The 17209-nt window shown below is 41.7% G+C and overlaps 1 protein-coding gene across 1 annotated transcript in view; it reads left to right on the top strand.

The window, feature by feature from the left end:
* The first annotated feature begins 4738 nt into the window (after positions 1-4738).
* kcng2 (potassium voltage-gated channel, subfamily G, member 2) overlaps positions 4739-17209 on the top strand; it is a 29963-nt gene continuing 17492 nt past the window's right edge. The window contains exon 1 of the mRNA XM_085346071.1: positions 4739-5553. Within this exon, the coding sequence (XP_085202197.1) occupies positions 4768-5553 (786 nt within the window). The 5' untranslated portion in view covers positions 4739-4767. The remainder of the gene's footprint in view (positions 5554-17209) is intronic.

Here is a 17209-nt window from a genome sequence, read left to right on the forward strand (position 1 = left end):
ATGTGGTGTGGCTGTTTCAAGAAGAAAGAAAGTGTACTTTATTGGTCCCCGTGGGGAAAATCCCTCTCTGCATTTAACCCATTCACTCAGTGAAGCAGTGGGCAGCCATTGGAGCAGTGTGTAGGGACGGTACCTTGCTCAGGGGTACCTCAGGGTAGCTGTTCAGGGGAATCGAACCCCCGACCTTCCAATCATGGGGCCACCACTCTACCTACTGAGCTATCCCTGCCCTTGATGCACAATAAACACAATAAACAACATTTTGTAAGTGTTCCACTTACAAAATGCCAAACAGCACAGAGACGAGCATCAAACCTTCTGGAACAAAGTCATTTGGAGTGATGAGACGAAAATGGAACTTTTTGGCCAAAACCATAAACACTACATTTGGAGAGGATTTAACAAGGCCTGTAATGAAAGGTACACCACTCCTACTGTGAAACTTGTTGGTGGATCACTAATGTTTCAGGGATGTGTGAGCTACATAGGCACAGGGAATTTGGTCAGAAGTGATGGCGATATGAGTGCAGTAAGTTATCAAAAAAAAAAAAATACTGGAGAAAAATTTGCACTCATCAGCTCGGAAGCTGTGCATTGCAACATGTGAATGATCCAAAACAGAAGGCCAAGTCGACCTCTGATTGGCTACAGCAAAATGAAGCGAATGTTCTGGAGTGGCCATCTCATTATCACTGAACCAATCTGAGTTCATGCAAGACAGCCCAAGAATTTATAGGAACTGGAAGCTTTTTACCAGGAAGAATGGGAAGCTTTACCATCTGAGAAGATAAAAAAGCAGCATTCACAACTACCAGAAAAGACTTAAAGATGTGATTGATGTTAAAGGGGGCAAAACACAGTATTAAGAACTGAGGTATGTAAGCTTTTGATCAGAGTCATTTGGGTAGTTTGTGTAGTGATTATGATTTAAAAAGAGTAAACACAGTTATTTGACAATAAATGGCTTCAGCCAACAACTAACCATGAGTGAAATTAAAGTTTTTTTCGTTGTTATGATTTATATGCTCTGAAAAATGGTTAAGAAATCATGAATTCTGGCAGTGTATGTAAACTTATGAGCAAAATATTATATTTAGAATTTTTAGATAATCGGGGAGGGGCCTCATCAGATTCAGCAAAACAGTGAACATCAAAAAAAATCGTTAATGAAGACTACACATCAGCAAATGCAGTCTGGTGGCCAAACTCTTGCTGCAAATGCTTTAATGTTTCATTTACTTGGCTAGAAATGTAGGATTTTCACGACTAAATAAATCCTTATTTGACATGTTATTCGTTCGTGGTTTGCCATCTTCCTATATAGCTTGAATTTATTCTCTCTGTACTTTTTTAGCCACCCTGGGGTGCAGTGTCATGCTCAATAAACTGCTCCTGTCAGAACCACTTTTTTGAGTTGCTGTAGAGGTGACGCTCTCTGAACCCCACCCCGGGAGAAAACGACCTGTTTCAGACTGATTGGCCCCACAAATAGAAGAGGAAACTGAGGATAGCTGGAGGGGTCCAACTCTTAATTTGTTGTGACGATATTCCGAGTCTCTCTACATCAGCTCCACTGCCTTGGGTCCAGTCCAGTCATTCTCAGCAAACAGGATCACAGGCCTTTGCTATACATATCTGGTTTATGTGTGCAAATACCCATGTTACGTAAAGCAAAGGGTTATAAACTGAACACAACAAATATGTAATTAGAGTCAAAGAGTTTCTGAAGATGAGAAAAGATGTGCAAAGAAGCAACGAAGAAGCAACACGTTTGTCTGTGTGATCAGCGAGTGATGACACAAGTCTGATTCAGCAACAACAGCAGGCATTCAGGCATCACTGCAAAACTCAATCAGAAATGTGCAAAAGCAAGACTTCTTGCTTCAACAGCACTGATTTGTAGGTAGATTGTTTTTACAAACAAACAAACAATTTTGCTGTTATTTTCAGAAGATGATCTTTGGAGAGATACTGAACCCCAAGTAGTCCTATCAAGAATTCATCCCAGTGTGAATGTTACATAGAAAGCACTTAGGCATAGAAAAAAGTGTTTGTTTGAATAGGTCTGAGTAGGTGAATGAGGCATGCTTATAAATGCTTCGAGTGCTCCAGTAGTGTAGAAAAACACACAGTTCATTTGCCATTTATAAGAAAAAAGGTAATGCTTCCTCATCAAATGTGCTTGGACAGTAGAAAAACTAATTGTTATCAATATGTGGTATCGCTGTTATGTTAAACATGGCTCTGGAACTGGCATTAAATGCATCTGAAGGAAATCAGCTTAGCTCAGTGCCAACTCAGCTGATACCTTTCTGTACAATACTCACATTAGGATTTACCAAGGATCTGCAATCCCCTTTGCTACCCACCTCCCCCCCTGCTCATCCTTTGCTGTTTCTGATGTCACTGATCTCTGTTCTGGGTCTTGATGACACTCCCACCATGCATGGCTTTCCATGAAAGGACACAGAACTGTTAGAATGGAGCCTTGCCACCATGTGTGACAATGGAAATGAGATATTTCTTTTGACTACAGGAGTCCTGCCTGAAGTAACCATTCCTATATGACTTGTCTCTGGGACCTTTCTTAAGTTAATCTTTTAGGATAGTAGAGACCCTCGGCAAACGTATAATACTTACAATGACTGTTTTCATCTTTAGTGATTACAGTTGGAGAAAAAGAAATTGCCATCCATCCGCTACTGCTTATCCTTTTCAGGGTCGCCTATCCCAGCTGTCTTATGGGGAGAGGCCAGGGACAAGACTGTAGAACTTCACACGACTGTAATGGGCTACAAGAACATCAGCAAGAGGCTTAGTGAGAAGGTGACAAAGGTTGATGTGATTAATCTGAAATAGAAGAAATATAAAATGAGCATCAATTGCCCTCGGTCTGGAACCATGCAATGTGGTCGAATGAAACCGAAATCAAATAAACTGGCATCAATTTGACCTGCCATGTTTAGAGGAAGACAAATGGTAAGTATGAGCCAAAGACTACTATCCCCGCTGTCAAGCACAGCTTTGCAGCTGTTTTTCTGCTGAGGCTACATGGTAACATTCATTCATTCATGGAGGTACCAGTGGATGGAGCCATGCCCTGTAAAGTCTTGGAGGAGAACCTCTTTCCCTCAGCCAGAACACTGAAGATGGGCCTTACATGGGCCTTCTAGCGTGACAGTGACCCAAAACATACCCTCAAGCCAACAAAATGGCTAAAAAATAAGCACATTAAAGTCATGGAGCCAGTCTCCCGATCTCAGTCCTACAGGAAATCTGTGGAGGGAGCTGAAACTGATATGTGCAAACCTGGCGATCAACTACGAGAAACGCTTCCATCGAGGGTTTCTCCAACAAATTCTAAGAAATATTTTGCTTAAGGATCAAAGACTTATTTCACTCACATGGAAATCAATTCATTAATTTGAGGTAAAACAGTAAAAAAAAAAACACTTTGATGAAGATAAAATATTGAACAGTATTTTAATGTCATGTGTTGTAGGTAGATCCTCTCCTGTGTTCATGTTCGTCTCAGCGTGCTGCGATTGGACCTGTGTGATGTTCTACATTTCCTACAGGATAATAAAGCGAACTTTTCACAGCCTGCTGATGCAGTGAATAGAAAAACATTATTCATTTATCTGCTTTGATTTCAAACCTCAGCATGAACTCTAGTTGCTTTTCTCTGAGCTTACGCTGCTGTTTGACTCCACATCATTTTATACAGCTATGGAAAAAATCTGACTCTTGACTGAGGTGTTTTTTTTCTTAAAAACTTTTCATCTATGTGTTCCATCTTCAGGCCAGCCAGAAAAGGAGTTAAAAGCCATGATTGCAGCTATTACTTGGTTTACTCTTGCAGCTTAAAATATACTTGGCTAGCCTGATGATATAAGTCACAAGTACAGAGAGGTCAGCTTGAAGAAAGTGAGTTACCAGTTTCATAATGCCAGGAAGTTTTCCAAAGACTGGGAACTTTCTGAAGCACTAATAGTTCCCCAGACACATTAGTTTCCACTACTGCTCAGTGGGTAGGTCTGGATCTCCTGTGTGGAGTTTGCATGTTCTCTTTATGCCTGTTTCCTTTTGAAAAACATACTCATTCATGCCACTTCTCTAGGCCTCTCCCAGGATTTCATAAAAGCCCCTTAAATAGGTAAATTAGTTTGCTGATGCTTCTAAGTGGGTCATCTGTTTTTACATAATTTTTGTGTAGGATAGTGGAAAACGGGTAGACATGCGAGACAACGAAAAAAAAAAACCACTTCCCGTACACACATGCATCTACCAGCATTTCTGTGCAATCAAATGCAATAAGTAATGTCAGTCACTTCTGTAATCCTCTGTCTTCCTCTTTTACATAATTCAAAGCAGAGTACTCTCTGAGCACCTAGCACCACCTAATAGGCTTCATTAGCTTCCTCCATCTTTGAATCTACAGCTTCTCATTCACCTTTGAGTAAATCTACTAATTGCTGCTGTTACGTTCAGATGAACTGATACATTTTAGTGCTGTGTGCAAATAAAAAGTGATGACGGTGCGAAGAATGAAATCAAAGTTGCTGTCTGACCTTCACAAACCTGTCTAACTGCTCTGCATTGGCCACGAGCATGTACCTGATGTCACTTAGATATTTGTCTTTTCTGTCATATAGAGACGCGCTGTGCTGCTGAATGGGTGACGAGCTGCGACTCACGTCACCAGCCCTGTGAAACCACCTCCCATCGCATCGTGCGGGATAGGATTCCCCCAGCAGAGCTGCAGGGATGTACCAGGAGGTGGCCTTCCTGGCAGGGAGCACTGATCACCAGTTCACCACATTCCAGTTTAAACGCTTGGAGAACCCACAAGAGGTCACATCCAAGAAGGGGTTGTTCTATAAGCGCGCTCAGCTCCTGCTTCAGCCTCAGTCTCACCGAGAGGATGGAGGTGAGATTGACCTGGCGGATGGGGCAGCCATCATCAATGTGGGTGGCATTAAGTACCACATACCCTGGTCCACGCTGGATGACTTCCCTCTGACGCGACTGGGGAAGCTACGGGCTTGTAGCAATGAAGCAGAGATCATGGACGTGTGCGATGATTACGACGGCAGCTGCAACGAGTACTTTTTCGACCGAAACCCGTCAGCTTTCCGCATCATCGTGACTTTCCTGGCAGCGGGAAAACTGAGGCTCCTGAGGGAGATGTGTGCATTGTCCTTCCAGGAGGAGCTGCTGTACTGGGGGGTGGAGGAGAACAACCTGGACTGGTGCTGCCTCAGGAAGCTGCGATTAAGGCAGGAGGAGTACAAAGAGCAGCAGAGGCTGGAGGAGGAGGAGGGGGCCGAGCTCAACTCACCGCAGTCCTGCGAGGAGACCCAGCAGCCTGTGGAAGGACCAGAGGAGACCTTTTCAGGAGGCTGCATGCGGAGGCTGAGGGACATGGTGGAGAACCCCCACTCGGGCCTTCCAGGGAAGATCTTCGCCTGCCTCTCGGTCTTATTTGTAGCCATCACTGCTGTGACCCTGTGTGTCAGCACCATGCCCGACCTCAGAGAGGAGGAGGAGAGAGTGAGTTCTCTTCAGAAATAACTTTTTTTTTCAAAATACAGTGAGGTCAATAAGTATTGTGTGATTTTGCAAGTTATCTTACTTAGAGATCATGGAGGGGTCTACAATTTTCAGCAGAGGTGCATTTCCACTGTGAGAGACAGAATCTAAAAAGAAAAATCCGGAAATCACATTGTATGATTTTTGAACAATTAATTTGTGAATTACTGTGTCAAATAAGTAGTTGATCACTTGTTTATTGGCCAGATTTCTGACCCTCAAAGATCTGTTATTTGGCTTTCAAATAGTCCAGCTACACTCTGCTCATGATTCTAAATTTGTAGCACCTGTTTGAGATCGTTAGCTGTCATAAAGACACCTGTGCACCCCACATTCAGCCAAAGTCTAAGTAGCAACATGGGCAAAACCAAAGAGCTGTCAAAAGACACAAGAAACAAAATTGTAGACCTTCACAAAGCTGGAAAGGGCTACAATTGCCAAGCAGCTTGGTGAAAAAAGAACAACTGTTGGAGCAACTGCCAGAAAATGGAAGAGGCTAATGATGATTGTCAATGTCCCTCGGACTGGGGCCCCACGGAAGATCTCTCCTCGTGGGGTTTCAATGATGCTAAGAATGGTGAAGAATCAGCCCAGAACTACACGGGAGGAGCTGGTCAATGCCGTGAAGACAGCTGGGACCATCGTTTCCAAGGCTACTGTCAGTAATACACTAAGACGTCATGGTTTAAAATTGCATTGCATGGAAGGTTCCCCTGCTTAAGTCAGCCCATGCCCAGGTCCGTCTGAAGTTTGCCAGGGACCATCTGGATGATCCAGAGGAGTCATGGGAGAAAGTCCTATGGTCAGATGAGACCAAAGTAGAACATTTTGGTCTTAACTCCATTCGCCATTTTGGAGGAAGAAGAATGATGAGTATCATCCCAATAATACCATACCTACTGTGAAGCATGGGGCTGGAAGCATCATGCTCTGGGGGTGTTTTCCTGCTCAGGGGACAGGACGACCGCACTGTATTAAGGAGAGAATGAATGGGGCCATGTATTGTGACATATTGGGAAAAAACTCCTTCCCTCAGTCAGAGCATTAAAGATGGGTCGTGGCTGGGTCTTCCAACATGACAATGACCCAAAGCACGCAGCCAGGAAAACCAAGGAGTGGCTCCTAAGAAGCATATCAAGGTTCTGGAGTGGCCTAGCCAGTCTCTAGACCTAAATCCAATAGAAAATCTTTGGAGGGAGCTGAAACTCCGTGTTGCTCAGCGACAGCCCCGAAACCTAACAGATCTAGAGAAGATCTGTATGGAGGAGTGGGACAAAATCCCTCCCTGAACTACAGGAACCGTTTGACCTCTGTAATTGTTAACAAAGGCTTCTGTATCAATATCTAACATTTTTTGACTTAAGTGATCAAATATTTATTTGACACAGTAATTCACAAATAAATTGTTCAAAAATCATACAATGTGATTTCTGGATTTTTCTTTTTAGATTCTGTGTCTCACAGTGGAAATGTACCTCTGCTGAAAATATTAGACCCCTCCATGATTTCTAAGTAAGAGAACTTGCAAATCTTTCCAGATCCACAGATTTTAATTGAAATTATTCAAAAATTCCTAACTGGTTTCCAGAATGAAGCCTTTTTGAGTTACTGCTTTGCTTTTATTCAGTAAAAACTGCAGCGCTGGGCACCAGAATATCTATTATTAGAAATCATGACTAAATCCAAAGGTGGCATCTCTGAACTTTAGAAGATAAGACAGGATTTCCTCACTAAGTTTAGACAAACAGATAGCAGTCATGGATTCTGGCTCCCACTCAGCGCTGATCCAGTATAGCAGCAGATTCTTTATGAGGAACACCACAGTTATGGCTTTACACACAAAAACAATCTTTAAGTCTGATGGGAAGGGAACCCTGTCCTAGCAATTCTCTTTGTTTCAGTATAGCCTCAGGCTGTATGTGCTGTACAGCTGCTTCAGTAAAATTCAGATTATGTTGATGCAGCAGCCCACATACTGAGGCGAAGGCTCAGGCACAACAGCTCAGGCTTCGTCTCCCCTCACTCGAATACCAGATTATTGAGAGGCTCCCTTCACAGTCTCTGCATATGTTATTACACAGCAACACATGATATATGTTCTCTCCTATATGGAATAAGTGACAGCAAGCGCCTTACAAGGACGATAACGAGGCTCTGTATTCATCTTTAAAAGAATAAATGGATTTTAATTTTTCATTAGCAGAATCCCACTGAATGTCTCTCCATGTGGCTGATTTTATTTGACCTGCTTCAAAAAATTAATATGAATTAAGCTCATTATTGTTATATAACACCGTGACATGCTAATCTGTACAGTTAGCAGCTGTATACTTTAAACCACGGATTGCCCCGTGCGTGGGGCTGCACGGCGTCAACGTGTTAGCGCGGTTAGCTTGTTACCGCATTAGCACCGTGCAGCCCCACGCACGGGGCAATCCGCGTTAACTAGCTAACAGAGATTTGCCGCATTAATGCGGTTATGCATTAACATCATTTTAACGAGATTAACGCTGACAGCACTAATATTAATATTATGAAACATTCTAATAAATTAGAGAAAACTGCTCACTTCTAAGTACTCAGTGATACTTTACATTGTAAGGAAAATAAATTAGAGAAATCTGGCAATTTCTCTTCTGCCAGCACTTCTTGACTGTCACAGTAACTCATTCTTCAGCATGACTTTTATCCATCTTTGTAAAAAATCTAAAGAAGCATGTGCACTATTTTAGAACAGGATATCAAAATGTCTGCAATTTGAACAAATATTTGCAACAGAATAGTTTGCAAGCACAGAAAAAGATGCTGAAGAAACTGCAGCAGCAGGGAAACTTACATCATCACCTCAGTTTCTCTGACATCCATAAATGTTGCCATAACTTAGCACTGACATGTGTGAGCTACTGCAGCGCTTTGCTTAGTACTTTTAATAGCTGGTAAAAGTACCCTAAGTGAATATACTTTAACGACTTTTAACTTTTTATATATATATTTTAAACTGATCTACATTTCAGCCTTACTCTTGGAATTGCTGATCTCGATTTGGGCGGTTTGTGTTTCCAGCTGGCACTCAGGCCTCACTTCACTGTGTTGTATGTTCAGTCAACCGATCACTAAATATGCAGCATTCCCTTGCAGTGAATCACAGCTACAGCAGCACTTCAGTCTGTACTTTCCTCCCGTATGGGCAAGGCAAACATTTTAAGGATGTGTTTACATCTGTTAGCACGATGTTTGCGTAACTTGGAGTGTGTGGGCTACCGTGTGAGGAATTAGGCCATTAATTATCTTTTGCTACATATAATTAGTGTGGAGAAAAGAATGGCCCCAAAATGTCCTTTGAAAGAATGGCAACTCTAACTCCATCCACTCCATCCAACCACAACAATCAAAACCTTTTTTATGGTTCTGTTTGTGTATATCTTTCACTAAAAGGGGTTCACTACTAGTCAAAAAAAGAGCCTTGGAAATCTTGGAAGCCCAATTCTGTAATGAGCCTTGGTTTTTGTCAACATGGTGAACCTTGAACTTCAGTTTGTTTTCTTTTTGTTTTTGGAGAAAAAGACGCGCCCTGGCTTTAAACAGAATTGACCCTTGGGCATGAATTCATAATTCACAACCTCATGAGTGTCAAAGAAAATGATGAGCTTGGTCTTGGTTTTGCTGCTGACCCTCTTCAGTCTTGCCAACTGCTCTTTAACTATGAAGACTGATGTGAAGTCTGGTTATCGGGTCATAGCTGCACATCCAACCACACACCTCTGGTAATTCTGGACCTGAAGGTCCAGAGAGGCTTTCCCTAGGATCCCGTAGGATGACCTGACCTTCAGGAGATGCAACAAAATCCATTTTCAAAATTGATTTCCTGAACTAGGGCGAGAATGTTAGCAGTTTCCCTGATGGTTATCCTCACTGCTTCACTTTCATGGGCTTTGGGGAGGATTTCAAAAGTCGCGGTTGCGGTCGATTCTCCAGATTTCAAAGAGAATTTGATGTCTGCTTTCTGCCAGAGTTTGAGATCAGCACTAAAACTGTAAATCTGCACCTGCAAAAGGTCACAAAAATGGAAATACTAGATGTCCAAATGTGAAATCACAACATCATGATGTATAAAGGAGGTCATGAGAGAGGTACAGGAGAGAGTGTCTGGTTTGGAGTTGCATTTCGGTCAGTGGTGTTGATAGAATTATGAACACAGAAAAGGACCATCAGAGACAGTACAATATGGAAAGCATCTGACAGGCAACAGTTTCATTGTCAACATGACAATCATCACACACAAATAAACACACTGCCAATGCAATGAAAGCATACCTGGATAGAAAAACACAAGAACACACAACAGAACACATGCAGAGCCCGAATTTCAACACTATAGAAGCAGTGTGGGATCCTCTTGACAGAGAACAGATCAAAAGGCAGCCAACATCCAAAGAAGAGCTTTAAATGTCCTCCAGAAAGCCTGGAGAACTATTCCTGAAGACTGCTTAGACAATCTTCCTTGTAATGTTTTTAACAGAGTTCAGGCTGCGTTCGAAAAAAAAAAAAAGGTGGTCATACCAAATATTGACTTACAAGCTTGTTAGAATTGTGCAAACTCCCTTTTTATCTTACATACTCTTTCTTTGCGTGTTTGCACATTTCAATAAATTGCTGCACCTAGTTCCTGTTTTTCTATCAAGATGTAAAGAAATGAGACTTTTTCACAGTACTTTAGTTCCTACTCACAGCTGACTAATTGTGCTTTTTCTTATTTTGTTCAATTATAATGGTGGTTGTTTATGTTAAATATGTCCAAACTTCTGAATAAGAAGGTAAATGTATGTACAAAAATTCCTTGTGAGTAATAAAGCTTCGGCTTGCAGCATCTGAGATAGATTTTTCCACTCTTGGCTCGATATGTTATCAGTGTAGAGCTAATAATTCTAATGTGGTCATCTCAGGCACACAACTGTGAGCATAGAGGTGCAAAGAAAACACCAGGATTCTCAAAAAAACAAGTATTTTACAACAATCCTGATATATATATACAGTGGGGCAAAAAAGTATTTAGTCAGCCACCGATTGTGCAAGTTCCCCCACTTAAAATGATGACAGAGGTCAGTAATTTGCACCAGAGGTACACTTCAACTGTGAGAGACAGAATGTGAAAAAAAAATCCATGAATTCACATGGTAGGATTTGTAAAGAATTTATTCGTAAATTAGGGTGGAAAATAAGTATTTGGTCACCTCAAACAAGGAAAATCTCTGGCTCTCACAGACCTGTAACGTCTTCTGTAAGAAGCTTTTCTGTCCCCCACTCGTTACCTGTATGAATGGCACCTGTTTGAACTCATCATCTGTATAAAAGACACCTGTCCACAGCCTCAAACAGTCAGACTCCAAACGCCGCCATGGCCAAGACCAAAGAGCTTTCGAAGGACACCAGGAAAAGTATTGTAGACCTGCACCAGACTGGGAAGAGTGAATCTACAATAGGCAAGCAGCTTGGTGTGAAAAAATCAACTGTGGGAGCAATCATCAGAAAATGGAAGACATACAAGACCACTGATAATCTCCCTCGATCTGGGGCTCCACGCAAGATCTCATCCCGTGGGGTCAAAATGATCATGAGAACGGTGAGCAAAGATCCCAGAACCACACGGGGGGACCTGGTGAATGGTCCCAGCTCTCTGCAGGTCAAAGTAACAAAGGTCACCATCAGTAACACACTACAACGGCAGGGAATCAAATCCCGCAGTGCCAGACGTGTTCTGCTGCTGAAGCCAGTGCATGTCCAGGCCCGTCTGAAGTTTGCCAGAGAGCACATGGATGATACAGCAGAGGATTGGGAGAATGTCATGTGGTCAGATGAAACCAAAGTAGAACTTTTTGGTATAAACTCAACTCGTCGTGTTTGGAGGAAGAAGAATACTGAGTTGCATCCCAAGAACACCATACCTACTGTAAAGCATGGGGGTGGAAACATCATGCTATGGGGCTGTTTTTCTGCCAAGGGGACAGGACGACTGATCCGTGTTAAGGACAGAATGAATGGGGCCATGTATCGTGAGATTTTGAGCCAAAACCTCCTTCCTTCAGTGAGAACTTTGAAGATGAAACGAGGCTGGGTCTTCCAACATGACAATGATCCAAAACACACCGCCCGGGCAACAAAGGAGCGGCTCCGTAAGAAGCATTTGAAAGTCCTGGAGTGGCCTAGCCAGTCTCCAGACCTCAACCCCATAGAAAATCTGTGGCGGGAGTTGAAAGTCCGTGTTGCTCGGCGACAGCCCCAAAACATCACTGGTCTCGAGAAGATCTGCATGGAGGAATGGGCCAAAATACCAGCTACTGTGTGTGCAAACCTGGTAAAGACCTATAGTAAACGTTTGACCTCTGTTATTGCCAACAAAGGTTATGTTACAAAGTATTGAGTTGTATTTTTGTTATTGACCAAATACTTATTTTCCACCCTGATTTACGAATAAATTCTTTACAAATCCTACCATGTGGATTCATGGATTTTTTTTTTTTCACATTCTGTCTCTCACAGTTGAAGTGTACCTCTGGTGCAAATTACTGACCTCTGTCATCATTTTAAGTGGGGGAACTTGCACAATCGGTGGCTGACTAAATGCTTTTTTGCCCCACTGTATGTGTATATATATATGCCAGATAATATTCCAGTTCCAATTATTTAGATAATTAAACCCATCTGCAGAGAAAACTAACCCAAAAGGTTATAAACATGGCAACAATTGTTGCTAAAAAAGTCCTAATCAAAATATACTTGTACAAGAATATAGTTTTCCAAACCAAAATGTCAACACAGCATAAAATACACACAAAAATATAGATACAATAACTTTAGCAAAATAATTTTTTCCACTAAAGTGATCACAGATTTAAAAAAATGCAGAAACACTCCTTAACTAAGTGAAAGAAAAAATCCTCAAATGAATCATTCTAAGAATTTATAATGATCCCGAAAACAATTTAAAAATAGTTTTTCATTCAAGCCTTCAGGGCTTTCAGTGTGTAGTGCATGAATACACTTCCCTTGTAGCAAAGCTCTTTGTCAGTCAGCTCATCTTTTAGGAGGAGGCCTTGGAAATGAAGGAATTGGTATGATGGCCACTGAGCACACAAATAATATAATAAAGAATCCCAAAGATCATGACGTTTAGTCCTCTTTTAATTTAACCTAAGTATGCCAGCCCACAGGGACAGGTCAACAAATGGACCCCAAATTTGGTTTTACAAGAAATCCTGATTTTGGTTTTAAACTTCCTGCCAGTGTGGCGGTGCAAGAAATGACACTCTTTGATCATAACACAGTTTAGATGTGGGAAATGGCCACACAGTAAACTGGATACGGAAGATGAGGAAGGCTGAGGAGATTCACGCCAATCAGTCTAATGGGCACATTTGTTTGCAAAAAAATAGATATTCATACAGAAGTAAACTATGGAGGGGTCAAAAGATAAAACATGCCAGTGTTTACTAATAATACTTAAGACCACCACCTGTCGCAAGAGGGAGACATCATAGCAGCCACTACCAAATACCAAATGCAAAAAATAGACAAAGGAGGGGAGATTATGGTGTCTGGTTGTTTTCCACGAGTTGGGCTTGGCCCCTAAGTTCCAGTGAAAAGGAACTCTTAGTGCTTCAGAACACCAAGACATTTTGGAAATTTCACGCTCCCAATATTGTGGGAACATTTTGTGCACACCAGTACACAAAGCAAGGTCCATAAAGACATGGATGAGCGAGTTTGCTGTGGAGGAACTTGACTGGCCTACACAGTCCTGACCTCAGCCTGACAGAACATCTTTGGGATGAATTAGAGCGAAAACTGTGAGCCAGATTTTATCATCCAACCTCAGTGTCCGACCTGACAAAAGTACTTCTCAAACATTGGTCAGAAATTCCCATAAACACTCCTAAACCTCGTTTAAAGCCTTTCCAGAATGTTTGAAGGTGTTATAGCTGCAAAGGGTGGGCTGGGATTTTACTCAAGTCCATACGTGTGTGAGAAGGCAGACATGTAAATACATTTGACAATATAATTTATCTATACTGCATTTTCTTTTCACTCTTAATGCTTCATGGAAGACCCTTTATCAAACTCGGACGATGGTAACTGCTGTTGGTTTGTTGGTCTGTTCCAGTCTGTTTTCTATAAATGCATGCATCAAAGTTGGCCTAAGAGGAGATAATTCACAATAGCTGATTTCAGACCTAGTATCAGATAAATGAGGATTATTTTAAACTATTGATTCTAATAGTCTAGTAGAGTTCAAGAATAAAAAATATAAAGTTGTTTGGTAGAAACCTCGCGATCATATGTGTATCCCAGATCATAGACCTAGCCCTTTAATGGCAGTATACCCTAGAGAAGATGTATGATTATTACAAACTGAGAGGAAATGCTGTACGTTCAAAACAATACAAAGCTTGAACCTGTAAAATTGTGAAATAACGCGATGATGCTCATAACTTGCAGTCTCTGAGCTCTAATTAGGTCTAAAAGTGCAAGGAGATTGGATTCACTTGTTGCTGCATTTAGCTTTCATCTTGCAGGAAGAAAAGCACTGCCACCCCAGGCCTTTTCTTTCCCCCCAGCTAACTAGACATGTTGTCACAGTCAATGACAAGTGGAGCAAAAAAGCATATTAAAGCTGCCGATGTCTCCCTCTGGTTCCTTTTCATGTTCGCCTTTGCGTGAGAGACTTTGAGATCAGGCTGAGGAGAGTGTTTGTGTCACACTAATTCACCTTTTGAATGATGTCAAAAGACCTCAGTGTGATTATAAAGGGGCCATATGGCAGTTTTCCTTTTCTTAAAAGATCCATCTTCATCAACACAGCCGGGTGTGTTTGCATGTACGTAAGCTTGAACGGGAAAATCAGCCAGAAACAGAAAACAAGGTGAACGCTGACTGAAGACATCTGTCATTCTAAATCAAATTATTTAATTATCCAAGTCAGAAGAGGACTGATCAAGAAAACAGTATGTCATTGGACAGCTGAAAATTGTGTCATTGTGGCACTAATTAAACAACCGGGGCTTCCCTGGAATGTCTTGCAGATGGTGGTTCATTAGGGCCGGGAAGCTGATTTGAAGCAGCTATAGGAGGCAACCCCCAAACCCAGAATTTTACGGTATAATGAGACAGCTGTGTCATTCTTGACAAACCTACCATGTTAAACTGAGACAAACCACAGTGTGCCACTCCCCCCAACGTATTTTTAAGTATCAGAAGTTAGAGACAGAGAATAAAATAAAAGAGTCACTTTTGTTTACAGCTTCTGGTAAGAAATGTTAATTGGGCAATGTGCACATGCTCATAAATGAAAAATGAGATGAAGAAAAGTTTCTCTCTCAGTGGTGCATAAAAAAAATATAGGTGTGATCGAGCTGTTATGTTCCCAACAGTCGTGGTGTACACCATGCTGTCGGAGTAATTGGCAGAAGAGAGTCTCCTTTCCTCCGTCAGTGTTTGTAGAAGAGTTTGGTCTGGAGAACTGATCAGCCACAACATTAGAACTGCAGACAGGTGAAACGATTAACGCTGATCATGCATCATTAAATGCACTGCTCTGCTCAGGTGCTGGCATTTGTGTGGGTAGTATTATCACATGGGATGTGGTGACACCAAACCATCTTAATGAGCAGTTGAGCTGTTTAATGCTTCACCGGAACAAATGGACCAAAGTAAAACAGCATTTCAGGACTTTGTGTTGCTTTTCTCTGCTGACACTCTCTAGCATCTGGTTGTATTCTGCCCAGACTGTCGTGGACACTTCGTACCTTGCTGTCTGAGGAAGTGTTTCTTCTTCCTCTTTTTATTATTATTATTATTATTAATGGAAACTGGCACTAAGTGTTTAAAATGTGCATTATAGATGAAGAATATCCCTCCATGTTCTTCTAACTATCTAATTCGGGGTTGTGGTGGGCGGTGAAATCTAATTGCAGATTCAATGAAATGGGAAGCAGGTTACACCCTGGATAGGTTGCAGTACTAATACATAAAGACAGACAACCATTCACACTCACATTTAGGCTAATTTAGAATCACCAGTTAACCTAACCCTCTGCGTGTCTTTGGACTGCTGGGGGAAGCCAGTATTTTCGGAGAGAACTCCACACTGAAAGGTCCCAGGCTGGACCCAAACCCTGAAGCTTCTCGCAACAGTGCCACCCACCTCTCTAAAACTTTGGCTTTTTAGGAGCTTATAAAAACAAACTAACATCATGGTTAATAAAAAGTGGATGGAAAAAAAATCCTAATTTCCAGGTCTGATCAGTCCTCAGGGTGGGGAACTCCAGGCCTCACGGGCCGGTGTCCTGCAGGTTTTAGATCTCACCCTGGGTCTACACACCTTAACCAAATGACTAGTTCATTACCAGGCCTCTGGAGAACTGTTGAGACATGTTGAGGAGGTAATTTATCCATTTAAATCAGCTGTGTTGGATCAAGGACACATCTAAAACCTGCAGAACACCGGCCCTTGAGGCCTGGAGCAACCTCAGTCCACAGAAGAATAAGCCAACGTATCTGGTCTTGGCATTTTCAGCAGCATAGCACACCTTCTTATGTACAGGTCAGAGTTTCTGGTGACATGAGAGGAATCCCTTCAGTGCTAGTCTGTTGGGTTTAATGTTTTGGCTCAGAAGTGAATCAGTTCTATGTGTAGACCCCTTCGTAGCACTAATGTCAGCATTTACCCAGCTAAACACTTTTCTTAGAATCTTCCAGTTGAATCCGCCCACTAACCCTCCTTCTCTATTACACTGCATCCTAATGGCTTTAATAGCCTGCCATTTAGATCTCAACAAATGTTCTGTACAAATTACACTAATGAAATGAAATGGCTTCTTAAATAGACAGGCTACCCAATTCAAGATTGTAATAATATATTGCAAAATTATTAGATAGAATGTTTATGATGCTTATGATGTGGCCCCAGTGTTGGCAATATAATTGATACTCTGCTTTATAAAACTAAACTTGGAATAACTTGTTGGCTGGTATATGATGCCACAATGTATCGTTTGATCAGCGCTGCTCCTTGAATAGAATTTTACTGACGTAAATGAAATGTACACTCTTCATTTAAAAGTGATACTGTGGCCACACGGGTCAAAGGTATGCTCTAAACACAACACGGACAAACTGATTTTGATTCCACAAGGTTGTAATGTACATTCAGTAAAGAGAGTTATTATAGGATTGGATTTAAAGGTCAAAACTAGATACAAACTGTTAGTCAGCTGTTTTGCTTTTAAATGCTGCACTGTGTCACTGGACACTTGCTAACTTGGAATAAAGTGGGCTTGCTCCAGGGTTTGACAACACGCTAAGAGTGGAAGAAGTGTCAGGAAACAATTACATAAATCAACATGATCATTTATTTGATCAGCTCAGCTGGCAACTGGCAAATCTGACATAGGGATATTTAAGCTACTTTAGCCTTCCCACAGTTGCTGCACTTCTTCATATCGCTTTCCATCACACTGACACCTCACTCTTCATTTAGTGTTGTATCTGACTTCATTAGTCTCACATCTGTTGACACTGATGAAAGCTCTGTTATGCGTTGGATCTTCTTGGCGCTCTCTCT

The sequence above is a fragment of the Diplotaxodon limnothrissa genome, linkage group LG22 (assembly GCF_057381915.1).
Source record: "Diplotaxodon limnothrissa isolate DT_005_m linkage group LG22, D_limnothrissa_male_GT1.1, whole genome shotgun sequence".
NCBI classification, from domain to species: domain Eukaryota; kingdom Metazoa; phylum Chordata; class Actinopteri; order Cichliformes; family Cichlidae; genus Diplotaxodon; species Diplotaxodon limnothrissa.